General features: G+C 40.4%; 2 protein-coding genes across 2 annotated transcripts; both read left to right on the top strand.

Annotated features, from left to right (window-relative positions):
* The first annotated feature begins 8,969 nt into the window (after positions 1 to 8,969).
* Positions 8,970 to 9,605, top strand: LOC138889561 (uncharacterized). The gene is made up of 2 exons (XM_070172887.1): positions 8,970 to 9,035; positions 9,150 to 9,605. Exons 1-2 carry the CDS (start codon positions 8,970 to 8,972, stop codon positions 9,603 to 9,605), a joined length of 522 nt encoding a protein of 173 aa, XP_070028988.1.
* A 416-nt stretch (positions 9,606 to 10,021) lies between these two features.
* On the top strand, positions 10,022 to 10,534 carry LOC138889560 (uncharacterized). The gene has a single exon (XM_070172886.1). The coding sequence runs from the start codon at positions 10,022 to 10,024 to the stop codon at positions 10,532 to 10,534; it is 513 nt and encodes a 170-aa protein (XP_070028987.1).
* The last annotated feature ends 13,632 nt before the right edge of the window (positions 10,535 to 24,166 follow it).

Below are 24,166 nucleotides of genomic sequence, written 5' to 3'. Positions count from 1 at the left end.
ACCAGAGGTGGAGGTCAACTAGCAGCAGGCAGTCCCAGAGAGATAGTTCAGGGTAGTAGGGCCCAGCCCCAATGTTATGCTCTCCCAGCCAGACCCGGGCCTGAGGCTTCAGATGTAGTTATTACAGGTACAGTTCTGGTTTGTGATATAGATGCCTCAGTGTTATTTGATCCAGGGTCTATATACTCGTATGTGTCATCTTATTTTGCACCGTATCTGGTCATGCCTAGTGATTCATTGAGTGTTCCTGTATATGTGTCTACACCGGTGGGTGATTCTATTGTGGTTGATCAAGTCCATCGTTCTTATATTGTAGAGATTGAGGGTCTTGAGACTCGTGTAGATTTGTTGCTTCTAGACATGGTTGATTTAGATGTTATATTGGGTATGGATTGGTTATCACCTTACCACGCTATCTTGGACTGTCATACCAAAACTATGACCTTAGCTTTACCGGGTATGCCTCATTTAGAGTAGAGAGGGATTCCTGGTCATACTACCTATAGTGTTATCTCTTATGTGAAGGCTCGACGCATGGTTGAGAAGGGGTGTTTGGCCTATTTGGCTTATGTTCGTGATTCCAATGTTGAGGTTTCATCTATTGATTCTATGCCTGTTGTTCGTGAGTTCCCTGATGTATTTCCTTCAGACCTGCCAGCTATGCCACCCGACAGGGATATTGACTTTTGCATTGATTTGGCTCTGGGCACTCAGCCCATTACTATCCCGCCGTATCGTATGGCCCCACTTGAGTTGAAAGAGTTGAAGGAGAAGTTGCAAGACTTGCTTGAGAAGGGTTTCATTAGGCCGAGTGTTTCTCCTTGGGGTGCGCCGGTGTTGTTTGTTAAGAAGAAAGATGGATCAATGAGAATGTGTATTGATTACCGGCAGTTGAACAAGGTTACAATCAAGAATAAGTATCCACTGCCGAGGATTGATGATTTGTTTGATCAGCTTCAGGGTGCCAAGGTATTTTCGAAGATTGAATTGAGATCTGGCTACCATCAGTTGAGGATTAGGGCATCCGATGTCCCTAGGACAGCTTTCCGCACTCGGTACGAGCATTATGAGTTCTTGGTTATGTAATTCGGGTTGACAAATGCCCCAACAACTTTTATGGATTTGATGAACCGAGTGTTCAGGCCTTATTTAGACTCGTTCGTGATAGTCTTAATTGACGATATTTTGATATACTCCCGTAGTCGGGAAGAGCACGAGCAACATCTTAGGGTGGTTCTTCAGACTCTGAGGGATAGTCAGCTATATGTTAAGTTTTCGAAGTGTGAGTTCTGGTTAAGTTCAGTTGCATTCCTGGGTCATGTTGTATCAGTAGAGGGTATTCAGGTTGATTCGAAGAAGATTGAGGCAGTCAAGAACTGGCCTAGACTAGCATCAACTACAGAGATTCGGAGTTTCTTAGGATTGCCAGGCTACTACCGTCGGTTCGTGGAGGAGTTTTTATCTATTGCAGCCCCGATGACCAGGTTGACCCAAAAGGGTGCCCAGTTCAGATGGTTGGACGAGTGTGAGGTGAGCTTTCAGAAGCTCAAGACAGCTCTGACTACGGCACCATTGTTGGTTTTGCCCACAGGTTCAGGGCCTTATACAGTTTATTGTGATGCTTCTCGCGTTGGGCTTGGTGTAGTGTTGATGTATGATGGTAAGGTTATTGCCTATGCTTCGTGGCAGTTGAAGATTTATGAGAAGAACTATCCGGTTCATGATTTAGAGTTGGCAGCCATTGTTCATACATTGAAGATTTAAAGGCATTATCTATATGGCGTGGCATGTGAGGTGTTCACCGATCACAAGAGTCTTCAGTATTTGTTCAAGCAAAAGGAGTTGAATTTGAGGTAGAGGAGATGGTTGGAGTTGTTGAAGGATTATGATATCACTATCTTATATCACCCGGGGAAGGCCAATGTGGTGGCCGATGCTTTAAGTAGGAAGTCAGCCAGTGTGGGCAGTCTTGCTTATACCTCGGTCGGTGAGAGGCCGTTTGCTTTGGATGTTTAGGCTTTGGCCAATCGGTTCGTGAGGTTGGATATTTCTGATCCTAGTCGGGTATTAGCTTGCACGGTTACTCATTCTTCTTTATTGGAGCGTATCCGTGATCGGTAGTATGATGATCCCCATTTGTGTGTCCTTAGATACATGTTGCAGCACGGAGGTGCCATGCAGGTCACCTTAGATGATGATGGAGTTTTGAGATTGTAGGGTCGAGTTTGTGTGCCTAATGTGGATGGACTCCGAGAGTTGATTTTAGGAAAGGCCCATAGGTCCCGGTACTCTATTCATCCGGGCGCCGTGAAGATGTACCAGGATTTGCGGCAGCATTATTGGTGGTGTAGAATGAAGAAGGATATTGTTGTATATGTGGCTCGGTGTTTGAATTGTCAGCAGGTTAAGTATGAGCATCAGAGACATGGTGGTTTGTTTTAGAGGATTGAGCTTCCTGAGTGGAAGTAGGAGCAGATCACTATAGACTTCGTTGTTGGACTCCCGCAGACTCGGAGGAAGTTCGACGCAGTATGGGTCATTGTTAATAGGCTGACCAAGTTAGCGCATTTCATTCCTTTGGCAGTCTCCTATTTATCCGAGAGGTTAGCTGAGATCTATATCCGGGAGATTGTTCGTCTTCATGGTGTGCCTGTATCTATTATTTCGGACCGAGGTACGCAGTTTACCTCCCATTTATGGAGAGCAGTTCAGCGAGAGTTGGGTACATAGGTTGAGTTGAGCACAACATTTTCATCCTCAGATGGACGGGCAGTCCGAGCGGACTATTCAGATTTTGGAGGATATGCTCCGAGCTTGTGTCATTGACTTTGGAGGCTCGTGGGATCAGTTTTTGCCTTTAGCAGAGTTTGCCTACAACAATAGCTACCAGTCGAGTATCCAGATGGCTCCTTATGAGGCCTTATATGGTAGGTGGTATCGGTCTCCGGTTGGATGGTTTGAGCCGGGAGAGGCTCTGTCGTTGGGTACGGATCTGGTTCAGGAGGCTTGGGACAAGGTCAGGATTATTCAGGATAGGCTTCGTACAACTCTGTCCAGGCAAAAAAGTTACGCAGACCGCAAGGTTCGAGATGTGACTTTTATGGTCGGTGAGCGGGTATTGCTCCGAGTGTCGCCTATGAAGGGCGTGATGAGATTTGGGAAGAAGGGCAAGCTTAGCCCTAGGTTCATTGGCCCATTTGAGGTTCTTGATCGAGTGGGAGGGATGGCTTATAGACTTGCATTGCCGCCGAGCTTATCAGCCGTGCATCCAGTTTTTCATGTGTCCATGCTCCGGAAGTATCACGACGATCCATCCCACGTGTTAGACTTCAACACTGTCCCGTTGGACAAGGACTTGTCTTATGAGGAGGAGCCGGTGGCTATTCTAGACCGTCAGGTTGGTCAGTGGAACTGTTTTCGGAACTGTTTCATTGGTATACTTGAAAAGTGGAACTGTTTTCGGAAAATTATGAAACAGCTGAGCACTTTATTTCTGAGCTGTTTCTTTATTGATTTGCTATACACTGTATGAACTACTGTTGGTTATTTGTGTTGGACCTGACCTATGTACCAGCTCGTCACTGCTTTCAACATGAGGTTAGGTTTGTTACTTTTTGAGTACATGAGGTTGGTTGTGCTCATACTGCACTACCTGCACATTGCGTGCAGATCCCGGATGCTAATGTTGCTATGATTGTTGGTTGATGGATTTGAAGGCGTACCTGCATTCCTGATGTATGCTGCCTCTTGTTCATGGTAGCCTAGATTATAAATTTCTGTTTATGTACTTTTCAAACAGAAGATGTATTTTCTTCATAACAACTTTGTAAACTCTATTCTTACAAGCTCATGATTTGTACTACTAGTCCTTGGGAAATGTATACGATTTAGATAATTCTGTTGTTTAATTATTTTATTAAGTTAAATAAAATTGGATAATTGTTAATTGGCTTACCTAGCGGGTTGGGTTAGGTGCCATCATGACTAGTAGATTTTGGGTTGTGATAGATTGGTATCAGAGCTCCAGGTTCATAGGTTCTACAAGTTATGAGCAAGTGTCTAGTAGAGTCTTGTGGATCGGTATGATGATGTCCATATGTATCTTCGAGAGGCTACAAGATATTAGGATATACTTCCCATCTTTCTTTCCTTATCGTGCGACATTGATTCAGCTTGAAGCGTAACTCTTTGAATTCCTTCCACGCATTCGTATGCGCATATGAGCGCTCGGTATCAGCTATACATCGACGGCTTGTGATTCCATGGAAGAGGTGCGAGATGTGATTTCAATATGATGATGATGGGCCAGTCTAGAGGACTTGAGGCCGGGTTTTGACTGTGGTTTGAGCATAGAGGTGTTGATTGTGTGAGCACGTGCTTTTGGATTTATATGTCTGGTAGTGTCCCTATTAGTAGAATTTGTGTTTGGATGGCTACATGATGAGTATGATGTGACTGCGAGATGTGTTTGTTGATACACAATTTTTTCCTATAATATTTTTGAAATGCATATATACCTTTAAAACCATGCATTAGCATCAATGGGTATTTTCCCATAATTTTTATACCCTTAAAATAATTTATTTTAATATTTTTCTTCATATAAATAATTGCAAAATTGCATCACAAATGAATTTAGAATATGTCTTGATTTAATATTACTATTATAGGTCCTATTGGGTCCAAATTATTTCATAAATAGCCAAATTGACACCTTTTGGCTATAATTGCAAAATATTTGCAATTATAGCCCATGCACACATTTTTTATATTATTTTTACCAGAAATTAGTCATTTGCATTTTTAAACACTAAATAACTATTTTAAAATATTTCTACGCATGAAATTTATTTTTTATAATTAGTAATTATTTTACAAATTATTTTTTAATCAATTGTTTAAGGTATTTAATAAATAGCCTTTTCTATTTTCAATTTTGTCTTGTAATTAACCAGCCCAATACCCCTTTAATACCAGCCCAATTCACCGAAGCCCAATCTGCACCTACCCGACCAAAGATCCCCATCAAATCGTGGCGGTTCGCATCAATACTTACCTTTTTTAATCAAACGACCCCCTAAACCTTAATCATTTCCTCCATATAGCCACCCTTGAATCCCCTCCTCTCTGGTTTTCTCTGAGACCAACCCCTAACTCTAATCGCCATCACCTAAAATCAGCCCTAATGCTTTGAATCCCTGTCCGATCTATGGCGTCCTATGGCTGTACGAAGCCTCTACTTGTCTCTTATCCCCCTGGTTGTTCGATTATGTGGTTTTTGTGGAAGAACCTCGAAGAGAACTGGTCCAGATCTTATTCAAGGCTCTTCAAGAGTTCGTCCATGGTTTGTGAGTAATTTCTATTGAAGTTCCATGGCTTGCGGTCATACTTACTCCCATTGTAGTACAGACTCAGTCGTCGCTCGAAGTTGAGATAAATGCATCAGTTCTATTTAAGGTAGAGGTAGCTCCGCCTGTAGCTACCCCTGTTCCATTTGAAGTGAAAGTGGACACACCTTTCACGGTGACAGTATCAACCACACCTCCTTTCGACTCAAAAGCAATACCCTGGGATTATGTTGCTGAGGCTAGGGGAAAAAAGAAGTCAAAGATGGAGGAATCCGATGCTGCGCAAGGAATGACCAGGACCGGGAGAATCTATACACCTAAACACTTGGAAGGACCAAGTAAGGAAGCTGCTACCAAGCAGCCTGTCATTGAAATAGGACCATATGACCTTTGGAGGAAAGTGCAAGTACGGGAATATTCCGTCATTGATCATTTGAACAAAACCCCAGCTCAGATATCCATACTATAACTGTTGCAAAATTCAGAGGCACATAAGAATACTTTGATGAAGGTGTTGAGTGAAGCCTGCGTGCCCAACAATATCACCTGTGGAGAGATGGCCAATATGGTAGGGCAGGTGCTGGAAAGTCATAAGATAATCTTCCACGAAGATGAGTTGCCACCTGAAGGGTTGAATCACAACAGAGCATTGCATATCACAGTGCAATTTAAAGACAAGTTCATTGCCAGGGTCTTGATTGATGGAGGTTCAAGCCTCACTATTTGTCCATTGGATACTCCGAGAAGACTGGGCAAAGGTTTCCATGAAATACGGGCATGGAGCATGAATATGAAAGCTTTCAATGGGTCCCAATGGGCCATGATTGGGGAAATTAACCTTTGTCTACAGATGGGGCCAACTTGGTTTGACGTTGAATTTCAGGTGCTCGACTTATCAGCCTCATACAATCTTCTGTTAGGCCAGCCATGGATACATGCTGCCGGTGTCGTGACTTCCATACTACATTAAGCCGTGAATTTCAAATGGAACCATCAGGAAGTGATCATTCACAGAGATGGGTGTAACCCTATTTACACCAGTCAAACCATCCCGGTTATTAGAAACAGAAGAATGTTAGGAGGAGAAATCTATCATCACATCGAACGTGTCAATGCCGTTGAAAAGGACAAATGGTGGAGTAGCAAAATAAAAAGCATACTGGCATGGCCCGGGTATGAACCCGACAAAGGGCTTGGAAAGCATCTCTAGGGTATTACTAGGCCGATACAGCTGAAGCGTCATGGTACTACCTTCGAGCTCGGATATTAGTATACATGGCAGGAGTATGATGATTGGATGACTCCATGGTGCGGACCTTATGACCCTCTCGAGAAACCGGTGCCGCATCTGGATCAAACTTTTCACCAAGCTAACACAATATAGGTAACTGCAGAAGAAGAAGCATTAGCGAGGCTGAGGAATCTGTTCTTGGAGGATGAAGACATGGACTATAGTACAATAATTGAGGAGGAGGAAGAAGGCCTCACTATTCAGACTGTGGAGAAGGGAGCCGTTCTCAGGAACTAGACCACCACACCATCTCGGGTCTGCCGAGTCCCTAGGTAGCTTGGCAGATTTTATTCCTATAGCCTTTTTAGGCATTTAAGATTTTCAGTAATTTTGTTTTAAGATTCACTTGTTTCAAAATAAATGCTCGATTCATCGAGCCGTACTCGTTTGGATATTTTAAGTATTAATCAAATGCATTGCTCTTTATTATTTATTATTATCTTTCATATTTTTCTTTCTACAACGTTATTGTTACTTTTCCCGATGAACCAATGACTGTGATATGTAACGAGGCAACGCAACATGAGAATAGTGATTCAGATGAAGAAGATGAGATACCTGAGGAAGTTGTGAGGGAAGTTGAAAACTTTGAGAATAATCCTAAGTCCAACCTGGACGAAACCGAAGCAGTAAATTTGGGGGATGCCGAGACCGTCAAGGAGACTCGCATCAGTATTCACTTATCGCAGACAGATAAAGAGGAGTACTTCCATTTTCTAAAGGAATATGAGGACATTTTCGCATGGTTATATGATGACAAGACTAGTTTGAGCACGTCCATAGTGGCTCACAAGTTGCCTACTAATCCCATGTGTACGCCGGTAAAGCAAAAACTCAGAAAATTCAAACCAGATATGAGCTTGAAAATCAAGGAGGAAGTTACTAAGCAGATCAAAGCCAAAGTTCTCACGGTGGTTGAGTACCCAACTTGGTTAGCCAACATTTTGCCAGTTCCGAAGAAAGATGAGAAAGTCAGAGTATGTGTTGATTGTCGGGATTTAAATAGAGCTAGTCCCAAGGACGACTTCCCACTGCCGAATATACACATCTTGATCGACAATTGCAGAAAGCATGAACTCCAATCCTTTGTAGATTGCTTCGCGAGTTATCACCAGATCTGGATGGACGAAGAAGACGCGGAGAAGACCGCTTTTATTACACCATGAGCGGTATACTACTACAAGATGATGCCATTTGGTCTAAAGAATGTTGGGGATACTTACATGAGATCCATGACAACCACCTTCCATGATATCATACACAAATAAATAGAGGTGTATGTGGACGATGTCATTATCAAATCCAAGAAGGCCGTAGATCACATAGCAGACTTGAGAAAGTTCTTTGACAAGTTTAGGAGGTACAACTTGAAACTGAACCCTACATAGTGTGCATTCGGGGTCCCTGTAGGAAAGTTACTGGGATTCATTGTCAGTCGTCGAGGGATCGAGCTGGATCCGTCTAAAGTCAAGGCAATTCAGAAATTACTGCCTCCTAGGAGCAAAACGGACATGATGAGCTTCCTAGGACGTCTCAACTATATCAGTCGCTTCATAGCACAGTCCACAATTATATGTGAACCCATCTTCAAGATGCTGAGGAAAGATGCCGAAACAAGCTGGAGTGAGGATTGTCAGAAAGCTTTCGACAAAATCAAGGAGTACCTATCCACACCACTAGTCTTGGTCTCGCCAGAACCAGGACAGCCTTTGATACTCTATCTATCTGTATTATACGGAGCCTTCGGATGTGTTCTGGGACAACATTATGATACAGGTAGAAAAGAGCAAGCCATATATTACTTGAGTAAGAAGTTCACACCTTACGAAGCACAGTACTCTCTGCTAGAGCGCACTTGCTGTGCTTTGACCTAGACGACCTAGAAGTTGATGCATTACTTCTTTGCCTATACTACATACCTCATATCCAGGATGGACCCTTTGAACTATATATTTCAGAAACCCATGCCAATTGGGAAGCTAGCCAAGTGGCAGATACTGTTGAGTGAGTTTGATATCGTCTACGTAACTCAAAAGACAGTCAAAGGGCAAGCATTGATGGATCATCTTGTTGAAAATCTGGTGGGAGGAGAATATGAACCTTTGGAAATGTATTTTCCTAATGAAGAGGTATCATTCGTAAGAGAGGACATTACCAAAGCATACGATGGTTGGAGGACGTTCTTTGACGGAGCTGCAAATTTCAAAGGAGTGGGCATTGGAGCAATTTTCGTATCAGAAACAGGTCAACATTATCTGGTATCTACTAAACTCATATTTCCCTACACCAACAACATGGCAGAATATGAAGCCTGCATACTAGGACTCAACATGGCAGTCGACATGAATATTCAGGAGCTGCTGGTAATTGGTGATTCAGATTTGCTCGTGCACCAGGTACATGGAGAATGGGCCACCAAAAATTCCATGATATTGCCATATCTGTACCATGTGCAGGAATTGAGAAAGAGGTTCATGAAGATAGAGTTCTGACATGTGCCCAAAATTCAGAATGAGTTTGACGATGCATTGGCCACTTTTCCATCCATGATACAAAATCCAGATAAGAATTTCATTGATCCCATCCCAGTGAGAAACCATAAACAACCAGCTTACTGTACTCACGAGGAAGAGACAGATGGAAAGCCTTGGTTCCATGACATCAAGGATTATTTGGCGAAAGGGGAATATCCAGAGCATAGGAACCACACTCAGAAATGTACACTCCGGAGATTGTCCAATCACTTCTACCACAGTGGAGGAAACTTGTACAGGAGAACTCCTGATTTGGGATTGCTAAGATGTGTCGATGCAAAGGAGGCTTCTAAACTACTTAAAGACGTACATGCTGGGACCTGTGGCCCGCACATGAATGGTTTTGTCTTGGATAAGAATATACTTAGGGCCGGTTACTTTTGGATGACCATGGAGACAGATTGTGTCCAGTATGTCCGCAAATGCTACTAATGCCAAGTGCACGCCGATATGATAAAGGTGCCACCAAATGAGCTCAATGCCACAAGTTCACATTGGCCATTCGCCACTTGGGGAATGGATGCCATCGGTCCTATCGAGCCCACGGCTTCAAACGGGCACATGTTTATTCTAATAGCCATTGGTTACTTCACAAATGTGTAGAGGTTATGTCATACAAAGCCTTAACCAAGAAAGTCATCGCAAACTTTGTCAAAGATCGTATTGTTTGCCGATTCGGAGTACCCGAGTCCATTGTTACCGATAATGCCGCCAATATCAACAATGATCTGATGAAAGCCATGTGTGAAACTTTTAAAATCAAACACAAGAATTCCACAACCTATAGACCTCAGATGAATGGAGCCGTAGAAGCCGCTAACAAAAATATCAAGAAGATACTAAGGAAGATGGTAGAAAACCATAAACAATGGCATAAGAAGCTTCCTTTTGCTCTGTTGGGATACCGCACCATGGTTCGCACATCAACCAGGGAAACCCCTTACATGCTAGTTTATAGTACCGAGGCTGTCATCCCAGCCGAGGTAGAGATTCCTTCTTTAAGAATTATACAGGAAGCTAAAATCAGCGATGTAGAATGGATAAGGAGCCGCTATGAACAATTGGCCCTCATAGATGGAAAAAGAATGAACGCAGTATGTCATAGTCAGCTTTACCAAAACAGAATATCCAGAGCTTTCAACAAAAGGGTCAAACTACGACAATTTGCACTAGGACAGCTAGTGCTGAAGAAGATCTTCCCACCCCACGATGAAGCCAAAGGGAAATTCTCTCCCAACTGGCAAGGTCCTTACATGGTTCACAAGGTGCTAACAGGAGGAACACTCATACTCGCAGAGATGGATCAAGAAATCTGGCCAAAACGAATCAATTCAAACGCAGTCAAGATATACTATGCTTAGATTATTTACATTTTTCTCATATGATGTAATTGAACTATGCTTGACCTGATTCCCATTTAAGAGGGGATACGTAGGTAGCCTTATGGGTTCGGTCATATCATAATAAAATTTCCATTTCCCCCAAAATTAGAAACTGGGGCAGAATTTTGAGGAGGACCCTCAAAATTCCGGAGCAAGTCCAGCCAATGACAACATATACTAGACGGTCAGAAATCGGTTAAGAAATTGGGGCAGAATTTTGAGAGAAGGTTCAACAAGGCTCATCACCCACAAATAGCCGAAGGATCATCTACCAAACTGGGGCAGAATATTGAGGAGGATCCTCAAAATTCTAACATGAGAAAGCTGCAATGTCTCTGAAATGTGTTACAGTCACTAGTTCATTTAAAAATCACTTGATATATCAATATGTTTCTAAAATGACTCTATTTTTATCAATAATTGCATATTTTCGAAAACTCTATTTCAGTAACAGTCAGGTGTTACCCAGGGAAATTCGAAAAGGCCTCCAGAACGGAGCAAAGTAAGGCTAGCGGACAAAAGCATGAACCAACCTCCTTTTAACAAAACTTACAATATTTTCTTTGAACGCAGACACATTTGACCTAGCAATAGCGTCCACAAATATAGACACGTAACAAGATCACTATCAATCAAGCCATCAGACACCTAATATATCTCCAGCTAAGACATATACTATTCTTATTTGCTACTTGATCTTCGCATGGGACTAAGCCCTGTCCCGCATACTGGCATGAGGCTAATCCCTGCCTCCATATTTGCATGAGGCTAATCCTTGCCTCCATATTTGCATGAGGCTAATTCTTGACTCCATATCTGCATGAGGCTAATCCTTACCTCCGTACCTGCATGAGGCTAATCCCTGCCTCCATATTTGCATGAGGCTAATCCCTGCCTCCATATTTGCATGAGGCTAATCCCTGCCTCCATATTTGCATTAGGCTAATCCCTGCCTCCATACTTGCATGAGGCTAATCCTTGCCTCCATACTTGCATGAGGCTAATCCTTGCCTCCATACCTGCGTGAGGTTAATCCCTGACACCATATCCGTATGAGGCTTATCCCTGCCTCCCTATTTGCTTGAGGCTAATCCTTGCCTCCGTACCTGCATGAGGCTAATCCCTGCCTCTCTATTTGCATGAGGATAATCCTCTTCTCTATATTTTCATGAGGCTAATCCTTGCCTCCATATGCATGAGGCTAATCCCTGCCTCCCTATTTGCATGAGGCTAATCCCTGCCTCCACGTTTGCATGAGGCTAATCCCTACCTCCATACTTGCATGAGGCTAATCCCTGCCTCCATACTTACATAAGGCTAATCCCTGCCTCCGTATCTGCATGAGTCTAATCCCTGCCTCCACTAAGCACTGCCCCTCCTTACATAAATAGTGCTCTATTCCGGTACCGTCTATTTGCTTTTCAATCGGGCTAAGCTCAGCCCTTCATTTCACAAGACTAAGCCTTGTCTTGTTAACATCATCTCATGGGCTGAAATATCGCCAACCTATCCAAAGGCGTCATAGTCTAAAAGGCATCATCCTCATAGCTGGAAGACACCATGCCATGGCCTGAGGATCTCTCGAATTTGCATATCATTATTCAAAGGCGTCATGGTTTGGAGGCACCATCTTCATCGCCCGAGAACATCATTTCATGGCCTGCGAATCCCTCACCAAACAATTCATGGCCCAGGACATCATGGTCTGAGGACGTCATCCTTAAATCGTTCGAAGACAACTTTCATGGTCTAAAGGGAATCTGCATCATGTTTAATTTTTTGCATAAATACAGATTCAGCGTCTCTTTATCTGTAGATGATCAGAAAGCAACCGCTATCCTAGTAGGAGCGGCCTCGCTCCAATTCCTTCAACTATCTGAAACCGGGACCATTCGCTATATCCACTCTTACATCCATTCTGAAATCTCGTGTCCATTCTCGTAATGACTTCATCAGTATATTCTGCCAATGAATCGAGAACTACACATGGCCTGATTCCTGTAAAACTAGGGATATATAGGCAGCTTAAAGACCAAGTCCGGCCTCTATCTTTCAAAACACCCCATCCGGTCAAAATTGGCCATCATTTCTTTACCCGAAAACTCTTTCATCATTCCCGGGTAAAGAGGGGCAGCTGTTGATACCCAATTTTTCCTTATAATATTTTTGAAATGCATATATACCTTTAAACCATGCATTTACATCAATGGGTATTTTCCCATAATTTTTATACCCTTAAAATAATTTATGTTAATATTTTTTTTCATATAAATAATTGCAAAATCGCATCAAAAATGAATTTAGAACACGTCTTGATTTTATATTACTATTATAGGTCCTATTGAGTCCAAATTATTTCATAAATAGCTAAATTGACACCTTTTGGCTATAATTGCAATAACCTTGCAATTATAGCCCATGCACATATTTTTCGTATTATTTTTACCAGAAATTAGTCATTTGCATTTTTAAACACTATATAACTATTTAAAAATATTTCTACACATGAAATTTATTTTTTATAATTAGTAATTATTTTATAAATTATTTTTTAATCAATTGTTTGGGGTATTTAATAAATAGCCTCTTCTATTTTCAATTTTGTCTTGAAATTAACCAGCCCAATATCCCTTTAATACCATTCCAATACCCCTTTAATACCATCCCAATTCACCCAAGCCCAATCTGCACCTACCCGACCCAAGATCCCTATCAAATCGTAGCCGTTGATCCTTTAGATCAATAGTCCACATCAATACTTACCTTTTTTAATCAAACGACCCCCTAACCCCTAATCATTTCCTCCATACAGCCGCCCTTGAATCCTGTCCTCTTTGGTTCTCTATGAGACCAACCCCTAACCCTAATCGTCGTCACCCAAAATCAGTCTTAATCCTTTGAATCCTTATCCGATCTATGGCGTCCTATGGCTGTACGAAGCCTCTACTTGTCTCCTATCACCCTGGTTGTTCGATTATGTGGTTTTTGTGGAAGAACCTCGAAGAGATCTGGTCCAAATCTCGTTTAAGGCTCTTCAAGAGTTCGTCTATGGTTTGTGAGTAATTTCTATTCAAATTCCACAGTTCAAATCTCTGGTTCAAAACCAGATTCTCTTTACCCCTCCCCTTTCTCCTCAAAACCCTCATCTTTGGACATGAATCCGTCCCGATATTTGTAGATCTGGAATGATTCTGAGTTTGTCAAGGACTTTTCTTTAAAGATCTCTTGTTTCTTTTTTGTTAACCAATTTTAGCACTATATTTTGGGTTCTTTTCTATCTACTGTTTGAATCTCTGTATACTTGAAATGTTTTCAAGTTTCTGTGATTTTTCTCTAAGTTCCTCTTATTCCTCTACTACTGACCAATTTTTAAATACTACAATACTTCAGGTTTTTGTCTTCTATGACTTCTATTTGTTCGAATCTCTGTATGTTGACACGTCTTCCAGTTTTCTTCTTTAAGTTTTTCCAAACTAGGGTTTCCCGAAAATTTCTTTCTCCAAAACGCTTGATAATTTTGCGTGTTTAATCTTCTGTTTCTTATGTGTTTTAACCGATTTCATGAAGTTTGCTTTAACCCTAACTTGTTTATGCTAAAAAATCCTATTTTTTTCAACATTTTGTTTCTGAGTCGCTTATGTACCAACTTTGCCCTATGCTTTGATTCCTGTGATTTTTCTTTAGACTAATTAGATGTCTTGTGATTTTTATCCTAATGTGCCTCTACTAAGGTCCTTGGTTCAACTTTTTCTACTGATTCTATGTGTCTATATTCATTTTTTTGCCTATTCATGGTAAGCCTATACTTTTCTCCTTAAATCAGTAACTGATTTGGATTCTTGATTTATCAATTTGCATTATTAAACCTATGTGCTAACTCCTGACTATTTCATTTATTTACAATCTTGATTAGCTTTTTTACCTTATTCGCTTAACTGTGATATTTACTGATTCTTCACTAATCATTTCCTTAATTAAAATTCTATCTATTTACCCCTAATTGCTCATTTGATTTTCTTTCCTTAAATGTATTCTGCCTTTACCATTGGTTAATTACCCTTAATTAAGGGAAAATTGCACTAATTGGTGTAGAATTGATTCTGTGGCTTCCTTAATTGCAGGAGGGTTGATTCCCTTTACCTTATTTTCCTTGCTCTTAACGGTTATATATACTCTCCTTTACTTCCCACTTCAAACACACGAACACTAGTTCATCTACACTCTCACACTCTCATAAGCTCTCTATTCTCTTCTGTTAGTTGTAATTCTCACTAATCCAGCTGGCTGTAAGTCAAGGCTAGCTATTTGTATCATCTCTGCTCTACACTCTGTATTCTCTCCTTAACTGGTATGTCCTTATTCAATTCGCACACCAAAACTATGTGTTTTCTTTGTTGCTGTAGTTCATTAGTTATGATTTCCAGTTCTATTTGCTATTCTACTGTCATATGCTTAATGTGTAACAAGCATGCTTAGATTACACTGCCTAATCACTGTATCACTCAGCATGTTTAAGTTTGTTCTGTTAAAAGCTATAACTAGTATATTGTTTAGCATGCCCAAGCTGCATTGTTTGTTCACTGTCTCACCCAATATGTCTAAATTCTTCTTATTCTATATGTGATTAGTATCTCTAAAACTTTGAATGCTTCATGAAGTGCCTGTTTAGTCTGTTCATCTAAGTCTTACCTACTCTACTTGACTAATGAAATCCTGTTTTGACCTCTAGCCCTTTCAAAGGTACTCTAGTTGTGTGTATTGGTCATGTCTAAGACCTATGTGTTCTTAACATATCTTTGTAACTAACTTTTCTATTCCATAACTTCTTGAGGAATTTGTGTATTTGTTTGCTATCACTAAGGTGCATTCTAGGTGTCCCCTACCCCTTTCTCCTTATGTGAAGTCTGTTTGCCCAAGTGTTTTCTGAAGCTGTTCTGGGATTGGTATTCTAATTTCAATTTGTTCTTTTCCAACTATTGTTTTACTCAAACCAGTACAGGTTTTCAGAAAATTCACTCCTAAGACCTTTCTTTATACTGTTTACCAGACTCATTCAAATCATTATGCACTCTCACATTACTCTTAGATTACTAAGTCCTGCATCTCTGGTATGTATGCTGCTTTAAGACCCTTGAGATCTCTCTGAACTCTAGCATATCAGGGCTGGCACTTCCACACTGCACATAATCAGTCTTTGTTTGAGGAAATTTTGGGTGTGAGCACTGCCCAGGATCCTTGAGGTCCTTAGGGAACTCTGACACACCTAAACATGAATTGGGCTATGGAACTTTGGGCATTTGAGACTAGTGAAGGCTTGGTACACCAGGATTGCTTTGGGCCTGCTTCAGGCTCCCTATAGTTTAACTTCTATTCTATTTATGTTATTTATATTCAATTCTTGGTCTGTAATAACTATTGTAAACAAAAATTGGGGTGATTAGTGAAAAAGGGTGGGTAGTCACATACTGTAGGTAAAGTTGGGGTAGATAACATGCCTATAGGGTACATTTCAATTCAAATATGTTTTGTTAGATGAAATGCCTATAGGGGTTCATTTGGTTAAAAAAATGTGTTTGTTGGATAATATACCTATAGGATCTACTTTGGTCCAAATAATTCTGCTTGCTTTACTTTCACACAATTAGGAGCCATGCCTATAGTATATAAATCAGCTTTAATAGTAGAGACCATGCCTATAGGGTCTAATTCAGCTTTAATAGAAATCATGCCTATAGGGATTTAGCTTTGGTCAAATAAATTCTGCTTGCTTCGCATTATGTTTAATTATAAATCATTCCTATAAGATCTAAAACCAGTTTAGTTTAACTTTAACTCATGTTTGTAGACTCTGAATCTGTTTAATTAACTAATCTGTTCGTTTCTTTAATAAGTTTTCAACGCTGCCTTAATTAATATTACTAGAGAGCATGCCTATAGGATCCAAATTGCCCGTTTAAAATTGTTCACCATCTCATTGCATTCTTGATTATTGAATAGATACCATGCTCATAGGACATCACTATTATACGCCCAGGCAAGCCTATAGGGCGATTAAAAATCCTACAACTGTAAAACTATGCTCTGTTATCTGTGACTGCTCATATTCAACAGGTCTAAAATCAGTAGGCAACCTGAATAAGTCCTTGACACTTTGGTCCAAATTCAGTACTGCATATTCTCTGCTCACCTAGATATCCTGTTCTAGGGCTTCTCTTAAATATCTGAAAACTATTGTGTGAGACGTGCAATTACTTGTTCTGTTTGTGGAGATAAAATATGAGCCTTTAATTGTTCCCTCTTTAATGCAATCCTAATTGTTTTGGTTGACACCTAGATTTTTCTCCTTTAAGTACCTTAGGATGGTCTAGAACTACCTAAATTAGAGGTCCTAAATGTCACACCTCCTTTTTCACCGCGCCCGCAGGGGCGCAGAGGAGTTTTTCCAATTAAAGGACAATCGAAACAAGATTTATTATTTAATTTAGAATCGCCACTTGGGATATTTATGGTGTCCCAAGTCACCGGTTGAATCCCGAATCGAGGAAAAGATTGACTCTGTATTACAGTCCGCGAACCAGAAATCCGGATAAGGAATTTTGTTAACCCGGGAGAAGGTGTTAGGCATTCCTGAGTTCTGTGGTTCTAGCACGGTCGCTCAAATGTCATGTTCGACTTATTTATCTGATTTTAATACATGTTGGACCTATGTGCAAATTTTAACTTTTTACCGCTTTTATTATTATTATTTTTAACGAGAATTGTAACGTCGTGAAAACACATCTCGAACCACGCCACATCAATGCACCCGTGGTTATTGACACGTTTCGACTCCGTTGAGATTTGGATTTGGGTCACATAAATGTGCACCCGAGTTTAAGAAAGTAAATTATTAAGTGCGCGTCTAAAATGACTAGCGCGTTATTATCTTTGGGGAGGGCCGTGAAATTCACTAAGCGGCCCATCCCGAATTCTAAATGTTTCATTTTAACCATTTATTAAGGGCCCCGCAATTTACGTATTTTTGTTCGGCGAGACTCGTCTCATTTATTATTTAAAGGGCAAACCTAAAAGCGACTATGATTTGCTATTTTTATTTTTGTCTCTAATAAAGAAAAGGTCCTAATTAATTGATGTATTTGAAGGGACCAAATTCTTATGGCTCAATCTTGGTTCAATTACAACATAATAGGTAACAAATAAAACATTTTTTAGCAATTTGTTCTAAACAACCCGGATTATACTCTATAAAGGCAACTGGGCAGTTATAGGATTAGGCCCGGGTCAATGAAAGCCAAACTACTGAGCAAAACTTGTTTCAAAATGCTTCGAATACACTTCACTGATTAGTAATAGACGGGACAATAACCAACTTTATTCAGACTTATGAACTACTAACTGATGGGCTCCTGTTCATATTCAAATTATGCTTAGGCTAATTTATTGCTACAAAACTTAAAGAGCTCAACGAATTAATTAACCAATTGACATTTACGTTGAGATTTCAAGCCCAAAGACATAGTATTGTGCGACACATGAATTTTGAATTCAATTCATAGGTAATAAAATAAGCTAACGTACTGCACAACTAACACGTTCATTGGGCCTGTATTTTAGTATTGACAGGGCCTACGTTTGCTTTCAAACCTAATTTTCAGTTTCAATAAGTAGTCAAAACACGGATTCAAGCTACCTTACATTAATAGCCCCAAATAAACCAAACCAAATGGCTAAGACACAGGGCATGCATCTAATTCGTTTAACAATTCTCAGCTAAAAATAATCCAATAGTTCGCATCAGTCCAGTTACACATTCAGCAGACATTTATATGATATTAGTGAGTGAAGTATCTTAATGTACAAATCAATAGAAAAGCTAAATCAAACTTAAGCTTCAAATCTTCATGTATATTCATGCTTCATGTTTTTCAGCGTACAAATTGGCAAGGTTACAGCCGTGTACCTGGAATCTGAATTGAAATAGAGAAGGGAATGGTCAGCAATAGCAATACAACAACAGTTACAACAACAATACCACAACAGTCCAGTTCTGAATCAGAAACACAACCAAACCAACGCACGAACAAATTTATAAGACCCCACAACAACAATCAGCACCCAAATCAACTCAACCGAACTTGAATTAAGCCAAGATTCTACTACAAAAACTGATCTTTTAAACTCTTAGAAATTGACTTTAAGCTTTCGAAATTAGTTCCAAAACTGACTGCTTTTTAAAACAACTCTCAAAAACTCTCTGAACTTCTTAGAATATTGTTCAAAGACTGACCTCAAGATGCTCTCAAACAGTGCTCTCTGAGCTTTTTTTTCCAGATTCAACTGCCCCCTTATGATTTTTTAGACTTAATATTTTCCCCGACCTTTTCTCTTCTAAAGTTTGCCCAAAAGAACAGCCAGACCAGCCTAAAAAGGGTCCTCTTTAATTCTGTCCAGACCCCTATTTATACCCAAACCTCAGCCCCTTTCCAGCTCTAAGGAGCACTTAGCTAATTAAGAAAGTATTTTCTGCCCACTACTACATGTTTTGTTCTCCTTTTAATTCAGTTGTTCCCCACTAGAGTATGTTTTTCCCATTATCCCTTGTCCTTCCCTTTATTTAAATTCAAATAGTTATAGGCACCTATTTCTTAATCCATTTCCCTTAAACCTTCCCCTACCATTATGTTTTGTTCCCCATTAGCACTTAAACCATTCATTAGTTTAATGGTACTTTAGTACCCTACTGGACAGAACATTTAAACTAGCCATTTTTAAACTTTTCAATTCCTAGATTACCCTCCTAGACTGCCCTAAACTACTATCCTACCTCAAACCCTTTCACTCTGTACCAAACCCTTCAGCTATAACCAATTCAAACTATCAAATTCCTAACAACTAACTCCTAACTCAACTGGACAGATTACAAAACTTCAGATTTGAAAAGACCAGTAGACCTCCTGATGACCAACTAGGCAAGTAATCGACAACATGAATTGCAAGCAAAGGGAATCATACACTATAGAACAAATTTTAATTCACAACAGTTTTGACTAGACCCAACTACTCTCAATATGAGACTGCAATTAGAGATGAGGCAAAGCAAGTGTCATGAAAAGAAACCTGATTAATAGCACAAGTCTAGATTCAAACAATCATGAACCATTTCCTAAGCATTAGGTTTATGGTACAGGCCAACATCACTGATTAAGGAATCACAATGACAAAGTAATTGGTATCCTGAACTTAAACCAAACTAAACGGACACAAATTAGACTAGTTTTTGACAAATTCAACTCGCAACTGGCCCAAATTTGGACCTTAAACTACTGACCTTAAATCAAATGGGAAATTCATGCCAATTTATAGAGGAGGAAGGGAGAGAGTAAACAAACGGAACTGCAAGAGTGAACAATCAAAACTGGACGTAAAAGACTTACCCGAATCACAACTCGATAAAAAGAAACTTGAGGCGCTCCCCACTTTCAAGCCGAGACGGACTTTAACCATGTGTTTTCGAAGGAAAACAACATGGGTAAACTCAATCTCTGGCCCAAAATTCATGGAACCTGGCCTGCCTAACTTCGATCTGGAATCCGAGCTGCCCCACGATGATTTGAAAAGAGTCGATCAAGGATTCATGGTGAGGGGGTCCAGGAGATCACAGGGTGTGAGTTTGGTGGCATTTGCACGGATTAGGGTTTGGTTCGATTCCTTTGATCTAAGATTCGAAGCAAACGGCTGGGATTCAAGGGATAAGGGTTAGGGGTTCTGATTGGGGAGGTCGAGGGGAAGCTGTGGTGTAATTTTGGGGCTGTTTGGATGAACTAGGGTTAAGGGCCAGTTCTTCGATCTAAGATTCGAAGAACTCGGGGATGATTCGAAGGCGATGGAGTGGGGATTCAGAAAGAGGATGGTGAGGGGGTTCCATGGTGTAATTTTGGGGCTGTTTGGACCACCGAAACCGCCGTGAGGCGATTTCCGGTGGGCGGAGGGCGGTGGTTGAAGGCGGAGGATCTGTTTGGTCTCTGAAGCTCAGAGACGAAGAGGCGAGGGGGGGGTTGGCTTAGGGGTGGGGTATGGTTTGGACTTATATAGTGGGGTGGGGATTTGATCTTGGCCGTTGGATCAATCGCGATCAACGACCTGGATCATTTTACTAATAGGAAACGACATCATTTGGCCATGCTACGACACTGGGTCTATCCGGGGTGAAATGGACCGGGTTATGGGGGAAGCCTGGGACCGTTAGATCAAAACAAATCAATGGCTTGGATCTATTGGCCAGATACGACGTCGTTTGGATATATCTGGCGACGAACTGGATCGTTAATCGTATGAGATTGACGGTCCAGACTCACAATGCCCAAACGATGTCGTTCTGGACTGGTCGCAGGTGGACTGGATTTGGGACGGGTATGGGCTGGTCTTTTGGATTTGGGCTTGGCCAAATTGGCCCAACCGAATTTTCCTCTTCTTATTCTTTTTTCCTTTTCAACAATAAACTAAAAATCCTAATTAAATTATAAAATCGACAATTAACTAAAAATATTAACTCTTAATAATAATTATCACACGAAATTAAACATCAAATAAAGATAAAATCACACAATTCGGACATTAAATGCAAAAAATGCAAAGTACATATTTTTGTGATTTTTTCATTTTGTAAAACAAACTTGATTGTTTAATTAATTCCTAAATTGTAAAATTAAATCCTAAATGCACATGCAACACATATTTTTGTATTTTTCTTAATTAAAGTAGAAATAAACATGTACAGACAAAATACAAATAAATCACAAACAACACAACACCATTTTATTTTATTTTTTTTGAATTTTTTGGGAGTAGTTCTCATAGGGCAAAAATCACGTGCTCATACTAAATACCTCCTGGGCCACAAGGAAGGGACGGGTAGTGCACGCATAGGATATCTTTCAAGATTGCTAAAACGCTATAGGCTATGACCAAGGGGAGGGAATTGGGTAACAAGGATATGATGACTACGCACTAATGTCACGTGTAGCCCCTCACTAAGAAGTGATTACCGGGCATTGTGTGGGTATGATCCTGTAGACTAACCAACCTAGGACCCCTCTTTCCCAACTCCCGTTGTTTAAATGAATTTACTTTTCTTTACATATGCAAATTTTTCAAACCTTTTTCTTTGTTTTCATTACTTGAACCATACATGTACTTAGAATGTCAAAACATGCCTTTATTTGCGAGTATGGGTTAAAATTATTTATTTGTTAAAATAACTAATTCACATAGTTTAAGTTCGGTCGGGACCCACCGTTGTGGACCGCGAGGGGAGCCTAACACCTTCCACTCAAGGTTATTTCGAGCCCTTACCTTAATCTCTGGTAATGCAAACTAGTTCATGAGTTAATTGCTCTAGGTGCCCTAATGCACCATAATCCGTTAGGTGGCGACTCTCTACCCAAATTCCCAAAAGGAAACGAGTTATTTCCCTCATGAATGTCGAAACCCGGACTTCCCCGTCAAAAAGGGAAAAAAGGGGGCGCGACAGTGTTCATATGGTTGAATGCGATGAGAAGGGTTTGCTTGAAGTGTAGAAAGATCTATTTGGTGCTTGATTTCCATCTTAATTTGATGTATAGTCCCGAGTTATGGGTATGTTGAAGGATCTTTTCATGTTGATTAGTTGAGGAGTGAAGTAGATTTCATGTCATGATATGAGTTAAGACGCAGGAAGATTAAGTGATTGCGTAATGTTTATGACTGTGGAAGGGTATAGAGAGAGGTCAGTTTGAGGCAAAGCAGGTGGGTTATCTCCTGCGGGGTGTCCTGAGGTTTGTGTGATCCCTATGTTGTTTGTTGGGAGTTCACTTTCACCAGTGAAATATATGTGTTACAATTTAAGTTTGGATCGCTTTGCGGTATTATGGCTATAATAAAGTATGGGCATTGGGAGTTATGGTGTGTTTGGATCTTTGGCTTTGAACTAAGTGGGGAAGTCCGTAGTGATAAGTTTATTTCACGGTTATGTGTTGTATTGGTTTCGGTTTGAGGTATACTTGTGAATGAACTATGTTCTGCAGGGTTGAGATCGAGGATGACTTGAGTAAAGAAATTTCTAGGTACGAATTGTATTAGGCTTTATGAGTATATGAGAATCATGGAATGATTTGAGTTGTTATTGGTGAAAGATGTAATATGCATGGAGCAGGAATTTATTTGGTTGCATTAAGGTGGAGTTACTTCCTTGGGTGTTGGAGTGCTAATGGGGAACAGGTCATTCGGTTCATTTGGTCAGTCTAATTGAGATTTCAGCAAAGTGGATGACTCTCGAGAATGGTTCCAATGAATTCAAGATTTATACGTGGAAATTGGGAATCTTCAGGATGTGTATTTGGCTAGAAACTGAGATTTATATTGGAGGATGTTAGGACTTGTGGCATTTCTATATCATTATAGATTCCACATATTAGTATCAGGAAGGCAAAGGTAATGCCTTTAGATTCGTAGAAGGTCTCTTCAGAGCAAGTATCTCGGTTGTGGTACTTTTAGGGGTGATTAAGAAGGAATAAAACGGTTTATGAGCCTTAGGACGGTGTGGTTTTATGCTAAAGTTCGTGGGGAAAGTTTTATTTAATGATAATAGTGTACTAGCAAGGAAAAATATCAATTTGAACGTAATTCAGAAGGAACTCAGAGAATTAGGACAGCTTAGTAGTAGGTTGGATTGACATGGTAATGGATATGATCGGTTCTTTGGGTGCTTATGATGTGGTGGGTTTCTACAGGCGTTTCGTGGCAATGCTCTTGGGTTTTGATGACCTGCATAACTTGGTTGAGTTAGAAGGAGTTAGTCCTGACGATTTGGTTTTGTGCAAATGGGATTCAGAGAGCTCTTGATGGTTTCTACCACAGTTAGAGGTGTACATTTCCTACTAGCGCGAGGAGCACGTGATGTATAGTGATTTCCTCCTGGTTGGAATCAAATATAAAGTTCTTAGCTAATTAAGTATGCAGTAGCTTGTGATTCAGAGTGGATTATGAAGTTCTCGTATCTATCATAGGATGTCATGGTATATGTGGTGTACTATGTAGGATCGTGATTTGGTATGTGCAAGGTCACGGTTCAGTTTTGAAAGGAAGGTCATAAATTCTTAGGCAGCATGGACAGTTTCATATGAATAGGTAAATGGCATTACTATTTGGTATGGCGTGAGGAGAGTATACATTTTAGAAGGGGCAATGTGTTTGATTTATGGATATGTCATTGGTATTGTACATTCTCTTGTTTGATTGACTGCTGGTGTTCGAATTTTCCTTTGTGGCACAGAAGAATTATAAAAGTATTCCTCCTGGGATTATCATGTAGTGGAGAAGTTTTAGACAAACAGGCGGTAGATTTGAGATCGGATATGATGATTTGTGTGTTTTATGGATTTGGAGACTGGGAGTTCTCATGAGTAGATTATTTCGTGGATGTGGACTGTGAAAATGTAGCCAAGGTTGGGTAGAAGATAGTATGCATTGTGATTCAGTCATTGTGGACTTTTGGAGGAATATTTATTTATTGTGGGTGACCAGAGTTGATTTGGGGTCCATTGGTAGGCTAATATGGGTGTGTGCTCTACCGGG

This window comes from Nicotiana sylvestris, chromosome 4 (assembly GCF_000393655.2).
Source record: "Nicotiana sylvestris chromosome 4, ASM39365v2, whole genome shotgun sequence".
Lineage (NCBI taxonomy): Eukaryota > Viridiplantae > Streptophyta > Magnoliopsida > Solanales > Solanaceae > Nicotiana > Nicotiana sylvestris.
The sequence above is the reverse complement of the archived record's forward strand: the minus strand, read 5'-3'. Positions and strand labels throughout refer to the sequence as shown.